General features: G+C 41.0%; 1 protein-coding gene across 1 annotated transcript; it reads left to right on the top strand.

Moving 5' to 3' along the window:
- Positions 1 to 34: 34 nt before the first annotated feature.
- On the top strand, positions 35 to 7788 carry oxtra (oxytocin receptor a). The gene is made up of 2 exons (XM_088390271.1): positions 35 to 1326; positions 6602 to 7788. Exons 1-2 carry the CDS (start codon positions 420 to 422, stop codon positions 6853 to 6855), a joined length of 1161 nt encoding a protein of 386 aa, XP_088246397.1. The 5' UTR covers positions 35 to 419; the 3' UTR covers positions 6856 to 7788.
- The last annotated feature ends 900 nt before the right edge of the window (positions 7789 to 8688 follow it).

The raw sequence follows: 8688 nt of genomic DNA, 5'->3' as shown, positions 1-8688 counted from the left end.
CGCGGCGTCCCCTAGTGGCTGTGATGTAGCAGCCTGTTGGTGGGACGGGTAGTTGGCTCAAACACAAGAGCCAGCACACATATGCTGTGGTGCTGCTCTAGTGCTGCTCATTGCCAGTCTTAGCGGCGATGATGCCGCAGCTCTTTTGTTTTGCACTACTTTTATCCACTTTTCTCCTCACTCTCTCCGTTATTTTTGCCTGAGAATGACGTTGAGAATTCTCTTGTGATGTTTTCACTCTAAATAACGAGTGACTTGTTCTTTTTTTTTTTTCCAATTATTATTTTGGTATATGGTTTGGCTTAGGGTTATTTGGAAGCGGATTTGAACGCCGATTTTGGGACCGATGGGTCTAAATTGCAGTAATTAAAGCAGTATGTTTGGAGGATCCTAATTGTCGTGACGCACGGACTGCGCCAATGGAGAGCTTTTTGAACCAAAGTGACTTGTGGCCGGTGAACAACTCATGGTCCTCCGAGCCGAACCAGACGAACCCCTTGAAAAGGAACGAGGAGGTGGCCAAGGTGGAAGTGGCCGTCCTCGCCCTGATTCTCTTCTTGGCGCTCACCGGCAACCTGTGCGTCCTGGCGGCCATTCGCAGCGCCAAGCACAGCCAGTCGCGCATGTACTACTTCATGAAGCACTTGAGCATCGCCGATCTGGTGGTGGCCGTATTCCAGGTCCTGCCCCAACTCATCTGGAAAATCACCTTCCGCTTCTACGGCCCGGATCTGGTGTGCAGGCTGGTCAAGTACCTGCAGGTGGTAGGCATGTTCGCCTCCACCTACATGCTGGTGCTCATGTCCGTGGATAGATGCCTGGCTATCTGCCAGCCTCTGCGCTCCCTGCACAGGAGGAAGGACCGCTTTTACGTGGTGTTCTCCTGGAGCCTCAGCATGCTCCTCAGCCTGCCGCAAATGTTCATCTTCTCCCTCAGGGAGGTGGGTTCGGCCGGTTCCGGGGTGTATGACTGCTGGGGCGACTTCATCATGCCGTGGGGGGCCAAGGCGTACATCACGTGGATCAGCTTGACCATCTACATCATCCCGGTGGGAATCCTGAGCGTGTGCTATGGTCTGATCAGTTTCAAAATATGGCAGAACTTTAAGCTGAAGACCAGGCGGGAGCAATGCATCAGCCTGACACCCAAGAGCCGTAAAGGTACCAGCGCGTTGGCGCGCGTGAGCAGCGTCAAACTCATTTCCAAGGCCAAGATGACCACCGTCAAGATGACGTTTGTCATCGTGTTGGCGTACATCGTGTGCTGGACTCCCTTCTTCTCCGTGCAGATGTGGTCTGCGTGGGATCCTGCAGCCCCACGTGAGGGTGAGCGCATATCCTTTCATTATCTTTCGCTCCAATCTGCGCGTAAAAGCAACCGCAGTGTTGCCAAACCTTTGATGAACCCAAGGCGCATATTTTACATTCGTGACACTATCAAACAAAATGTAACATGGCAATTGAATTTGATATAATTTAATATCTCGGTCTGGATGGTGACAGACATCTCATGCGCGCGCACGTTACCAAACAAAACAGGATGAGGGCAGCCATATATAGGCTGCTGAAATAATGAGCCGGTCTGATTTGACTCACAAATTGATATGACTCACAAATGTACTTCTACATGGACCCTCTGCCCCCAAAAAGATGAGCACTAAGCTATTATGCTGTGTGAAAAGCAACAGGTGGCAGGTTAAATGAAACTTCTGCTATGGAGTGAAAGTACATTCATGTAATTGTTCTGCATGTCTTCATATGTCGCAGAAATTGCTTGATGAACAAAGACACATTATTCATAATTACATTACGTTTCGAGACCAGTTTAGTGAAATTGGATCTTTCTCTTCTCCTAAATACTTTTAGCACATAATCTCATTTCCTTCTATGCAACTTTTGGCACTAAGACACTTTAAACAAGAAAATTTGAATAAGATTTATACAGGCTCATAGTAATTCAACTGCATGTCATGAGTGTGGTGATTGACGATAATTTATTGTCACATGCATGTCACTTGAATATCACCGAATGAATATCAATGAAGGTAAGGAACAACAAAAACTTGCTACTTTGGTAGGAGCACTTGCCTGATTTGATCAGCTCCAACTCTAGGTCACAAGGTCTACAAAGGCAAGCTTGGAAGACTTTTATCTTTCTATCTGTCTGGCTGTCACTGCACACATTTGAATAAATTGGTTTTATTTTCCAATATGTCTTCCTCTTAGAATGCACAAGGCACCCGACTCCCATGAGTCCTGCGTCGCCTATCACACTGCACAGTGTCAGACGGCTAATCATTAATCAAATTAGTGTGGGCGACCGCACGCACGCCCACAAGCTTCATCTCTGCCCCCTGGCGCCACATCGGAGCGCCTCGTTGACATTTAACAGCAATAAACTGCAAAGCATGATCATCACTGTACAAGTCATGGCTCGGATGGACGAGGTCGGGCCACACCCGACGAACCAGCCCCATCATTTTCTTCATCCCTTGTCTTTCATCTACAAGTGGACAGACATTCATGAATTGGCAACTTTGAGGCTGTTGTTGTTTAGCAATAGGCACTTAGGTTAAAAATAACCACCTAATGAGATCCAGTACAGTTGAATCTGAAAATCTGACCTTTGCATTGTAATTGAAGTGACTTCAGTATACACTTTACTTTTACGCTTCTGAAACTTCTTGCCGGGCAACAATTTTGTACCGCTGTTCCAATGTCAACGGATGATGCTCCAAAAAAATAATTGCATAGCTTAAACTGTCTAATGCTACTCATGTCTGTGCAAATAATGCCTGGAATGAAACAGTAAAAATGAAGCTTATGGTGACATGTAGGACCCCCCTGCATGTTTGGTATTATGGCTTTCAGTAATGGTGTGGAAGTGAAAGGTGTCAAAGCGAGAGCTTTTCAAAAATCATTTAGGCAGCCCGTGTGGCTGAGCAACAAAACATGTTCAATTGTATTTTTTGGCCTGGATGTTTTGTTTTCATCTAACCACAAAGAGGGGATATTTTTCTTCCTGGTAATGCTATTTCCTAAAGCCACGTAAGAAAACCAGTCAAAACAGGAGCTTGAATAATCGAGTTTGACTGAAACAAAAGGGTCAGGAAGTATCATGGCGAGGGGACAGTAAACAAACTTTGATGGAGAAAACCTTTCTTTTCTTTTATATATGTCTTGCTTCTGGGTGAAAGCTCCCAAGTGACAGTGTGAATGCCACCCTTTGACCCTCTTATTTGCTTCAGACCAAAATAGCCACTTTAGTAAAATGTGCTGCTTTTTTTTTTTTTTTTTTTTTAATTCTGTCTACATGCTTGCAGGATGGAGGTTGATGTCCACGTGAATAACTCTCAGTAAGACCATAATTGTCTGATCCACGTGCCGGTGTTTGCGTACCATAGATAGGCCCGAGTGCCTGCTGCTTGTGTGCAGATCACTATCCATTTAGACTGACACTAATGTCAACTCAGACAGACAGTAGACGGCAATGAACAAACCCTATTCAGGTGAATCTCAATCCTTTAGATCATTTAAAAAAAATAATGTCATTCCGATATGACATTTTTATTATTTCTTATGTAACATCCACATTTCTTGAGATGGTGCATTTTGGATTTTCTTACTATAAAAATAATCAAAATCAAAATAATGAATTTTAATATTTCACAAAATCCACAATTCATTTGAATGCACTACTGCACATAAAAGTTAAATAAAAAAAATTAAGACCCCGCCCAAAAAAACAAGCAGTTTATAATTAAATGTAAATGAATTGAAGTTAAAAGTTAAATACAACTGAACTGTACAAGCAGTGACTCTTACCGCTCATGGTTTTGATACCACACTTTGCAAATCAATGCTAGTAATGATACAAATGAATATTCAAATTCGTGAGATGCACATATTAATCAATTCTATTTTCTCTTCCCAATATTTTTCATCAACTCTGAAATAGCATCGGGTAGCAAACAACACGGTGCACTTCATGATCCTTTTCGGTAATATTTCATGAAGTGACACTTGAGTCACATTTTGCAATATCCCCCTTTCACCGATCCAATCGTTAAGTGCTGAAATGGAAGGTAAAAATGGCCTCTCACCGTCATGTTGAGACTGGTGAATCGCTTCATTTATTCTTTGGCTCGGCTTCAACCCGAGAATGCATCAGCATTACGAATTTGCCAAAATGATCAGTGGGCAATAATTGTCAGTACAAAACCTTCCCGTTAGCTGACACCTGTGATTTCACATTTAGCCTACGTGGTTGGCTTTGATTGCGACAGAAAAGCATTGGAAGGTGAACGCCGGCCGACTCAGACTGGCAATCTGCAACATATTGGTGCTGAAAAAAAGAAATCTCCCCCGCTGATCCTGCTGACTCACCCTAGCTGTGCTATTGATTTGCATTCAACACTTGGTGCCTAGAAAGCCCAAGGAGTTTTAGATGCGCTAAAGGTCAACTCGTTTATTTTTAATACGCTTTCTTTCTTTGAAATGTATCGAGGATGTCACCCCAGAAAACAGCAAACATTTAGGAGAAACCACTTTTGAATGGAGGGATATTGCTATCAGCCTGGCTTTCTCAAAGATTCACCTCGATACATTCTCATTTCTGGCAATTAATCACACCCCGTGAAATCAATTAACAAGAGTGAAATAAAATATATATATTCTCTCACCCTCCACACTCTGGAGGTTGAAAGAAGTAATATTAATCAATTTTTACTATAGATCAAAAAGATGAATGTAATCATTTTTATATACTCTGTCTGCATGCACCATTTGTGCCCAAATGTCTGTTGTTGAAACAGTGAGTGGCAAAAAGCTACCGCCAGTATTGTACTTCACTTTATTAAGTTTGTCGCTGCCATCTAGCTGTGTGGAGTGCCTGTCACAATAAAAGTGCCCAAGTGTGACAACTTTTGAGACCTCACAGCAAGTATAATTTATGCATCTGTTGGTCGGTCAGTCAGTCTAGGTTTTTTCTCCTACTGTTAGGTTACGGATTTTAGTTATTGATCTGACTCCAAATTGCGATCAACACTTAACACATAAATTGCTATGTCCTAATCCACACACTGGCGCACCTAACAATTTTGCGAGTTCGTTCTGTCAAAGAGAAGACCAGTAGATCAATCAGACCAAATTTACCAATTGTTTATTCCTGACAAAGCGCACTAATACAGGCCTGGGTCCCGGGTCCCTCACACTAAAACTCGTGCGTTTTTGTGACCACCAAAAGACGACACATTCTTCCGGGTTGGCCAGTTTTAAAGAAACACAATATGAATATTAAAGCATGCAAAATATTGTGAGATGATTGGTCGACGGCCATCTCCTCCCCGCGTCGGCGCTATCGCTGAGGTCAGGTGGTTGGATTTCCCCGCGAAGCCGGGCCACATAGACGTGCTGTCGTTCTCGTTCCTCAATGACCTTGAGATGTTCTCGTCCGGTACTCCCTGTCTGGGCCTATACACAACACTTCAACGAAAACAAGTTCATGCAGTTTGCCTGCACATTCTTCGCCACCCACCAATCCACACGAGCGCTCCTTGAGATGTTCTCGTCCGGTACTCCCTGTCTGGGCCTATACACAACACTTCAACGAAAACAAGTTCATGCAGTTTGCCTGCACATTCTTCGCCACCCACCAATCCACACGAGCGCTCCAATACTAGATATTATATTAATATGATTATAAGTTTAACACAACCTTAAAAATATGTTTGCAAACTGCCGAAAGCACATTTCCCTTTACTACCAATTCCAACCTGATCTAGTTCTTACTTTGCATGACCTTATACTCAGTGGAGGAGGGCTGTAGACAAGTTCCTCAACACATGATCAGTCGCCCAGGTGACAAGACAATTACAGAGATCGTGAATACATTTGTAAAATGTCACATGTGAGAGAACAGAATTGACGCGGTTTAAATGTCATCCATCATGGCGCCACGTACAAGCTGTGATGTATGCTATGTTGGCAAAGATTTGGTATCGTTTTTAGGAATCCTCCCCACTTCTTGTTCTGTCTTTATCTAATTCAAGGCCATAGCTATTATTGGAGGTGTATGCATTCACAATTGATTGCCTGTGAGTGAACACGGGGGATTTAATCCCTTTTAACACTGCACTACAGGATAATCTCTCAGGGTCACCTTTCTAACCTTCAGATAATTAGACAAATGAGTCCTATAATGTTCAGGGATCATTATGTCCTTTTTAGTCGACAAGTGGCGGTACATGGCTAAATGGCCGCCCACTGATATCAGAAAAAAAATAGATGGCTTATTCTGGGTAATTAAATTTCTACAATTGTAATTGTTTTAATCACAAATACAGGTTTTGATTTATATGTTTTTTGGGAAGACATTTTTTTTATTTTTGCCCATTAAGGAAACTCCAATGTGAGCTTGCAGGAAATGTTTGTCTTTGTTTATCTAGTATAGTAGTTCGCACTAGAGAACGCTGAGTAGTCTAGACAGCTTGACTATTGATGTGATGACTTACTTGACCTCACAGTATGTAGAATTTATGTGCCTGTCAGTTGGTGTATGTTTTTCCTTCTATCTGACGGTTCTCGTGACCTTTGCTTACAGTAATGCCCTTCATCATCTCCATGCTGCTGGCCAGCCTCAACAGCTGCTGCAACCCGTGGATCTACATGTGTTTCGCGGGGCACCTCTTCCATGACCTGCGGCAGAACTTTCTCTGCTGCCCGGCGCGCTACCTCAAGTCGTCGCGGTGTCGTTGCGAGCGCGACTTGGACTGCAGTCACAAGAGCATCTCGTCCACCTTGGTCATTAAGAGCACGGGCAGCCAGAAGAGCATCACGCAGACATCCAGCACGTGAGCACTCAGCCGGGCAAGTAAACAAAAGATTCTTTTCGCTCATGAAAGAGAAATGTGAATTATTTTAATCACAGTACAGCCATTTACGCTGTGAATAGAAAATAAATGTAATGTTTGAGTGCAATGAATATTTTCAGGATATAGGCCAAGCAATCAACATTTGTTTGCTTATTGTTATGTTTTGTACAATGTATATACACACATATACCAGCCATAATATTAGGTACACCTGCACAATCAATGCAATAGTATTTGAGTTGTTTTACAAATTTTGAAATGCTATCTTTTGATTGACACTGTCAGAGAACAAGTGGCGGAGCTACAGGGGGATCACAAGGGGCACTGACTCCCCCCTCTAAAATATGCTTCGACACCACTGGTGCCAAACCAGATCATTTACTTGTAGGTATTTTTTATTTTTGTTTTTGTTTCCCACATTTTCACCCACCCCTTGAAGCAAATAGAAAATAAATCTTTATCAGCATTTTCTGAAGAATAACTCAAAATGATCCAACCCACTTTCTCCATAAATCAGATTCATAAAATCAAAATTGACAAATTATTGCTTGCAATGGTGTGTAATTTTAATAGTTATTTTTTTGTCAGTTGATAAATGTTTGAATGCATTTCAAAAAGATATTGCAACAGCGGTGCACACTGTGGAATTCTTCAATAATTATTGAAGTTTTGTATGAATCTAATAGTGAGCACATGTGTAAACTACATGCTTGGTGTGCAGACAATGTAAAAGAAAGTGCAGCTGAGAGCATAAAACGTGTGTTTATGTGTTTATGTGAGTAATCATGTGCCATGTTGTTCACTTTGTTGCATCTGCAGTTGATTGCATAAGTGTCAAATATTTATACACTGTAATGTGAGGTGTGAAAACTGTCATTTAAAAATTCCTAAAAGAGAATAAAGTGCAAAAAGAGGAGACTATGTAATATTATGTCTTAGGGATGTGCAACAGCACTTTATTCACTCTTGAGTAATCACTGATAAAGAAGTGCTTCTGTTAGCACTTTATTTACCAATTGCGAACATTCTTGATCAATTAACTGCATTCTTTCTGCATTCATTCACTGCTTATTGATTATTGCCACCGTTCAGTAGGAGTGATCTGAATGAAAAGAAACAAAGCACTGCCCGAGATTCCCTAAAGGGTAGTTCTCTTACTGGTCTCATTAAATATTGACCCATTGTATATACATTATACACTCTATAAAACAATCATTATAAATCTCAGGCAATTGCCGCCAAGCTTTGCCTGTAGTGTAAACATTACGTCTGTCCACTCAAGTCTTGTCTACAACTAATGCTATATACAGTAATAGTGGTTATATTTAGTTTTTGAGAGGGCTTAAAAAGTCTCTGCTTTCCTTGGAAAAAAAAACACTGTATGGTTAAAACACTTAATAAGTTGACCAAGGTAAAATATATATATATATATATATATATATATATATATATATATATATATATATATATATATATATATATATATATATATATATATATATATATATATATATATATATATATATATATATATATATTGGTGCTTTTGTTGGTTGTACTACAGTACACAAACAGTATTAGTGGAGCAAAGAATGATGAAGGAAATTATATAACATATGCAACTCTGTTTCTACAAAATGGCATTTTTTGTGTGTGTTCTTGTCAACATTTGACTAAAATATGATTTACAATCTGAAATAATTCATAATTTCCCAAGCATAAACGTTGGGTCATTATTACGCACGGTCTGCCTGACTTCTATTTATCTTTGTTGTAAGGAGGGTGAAATCTCATTCATGGATTATTAATCATAATA

The sequence above is a fragment of the Syngnathus floridae genome, chromosome 11 (assembly GCF_059516105.1).
Source record: "Syngnathus floridae isolate MCC-2025c chromosome 11, RoL_Sflo_1.0, whole genome shotgun sequence".
NCBI classification, from domain to species: Eukaryota; Metazoa; Chordata; class Actinopteri; order Syngnathiformes; family Syngnathidae; genus Syngnathus; species Syngnathus floridae.
The sequence above is the reverse complement of the archived record's forward strand: the minus strand, read 5'-3'. Positions and strand labels throughout refer to the sequence as shown.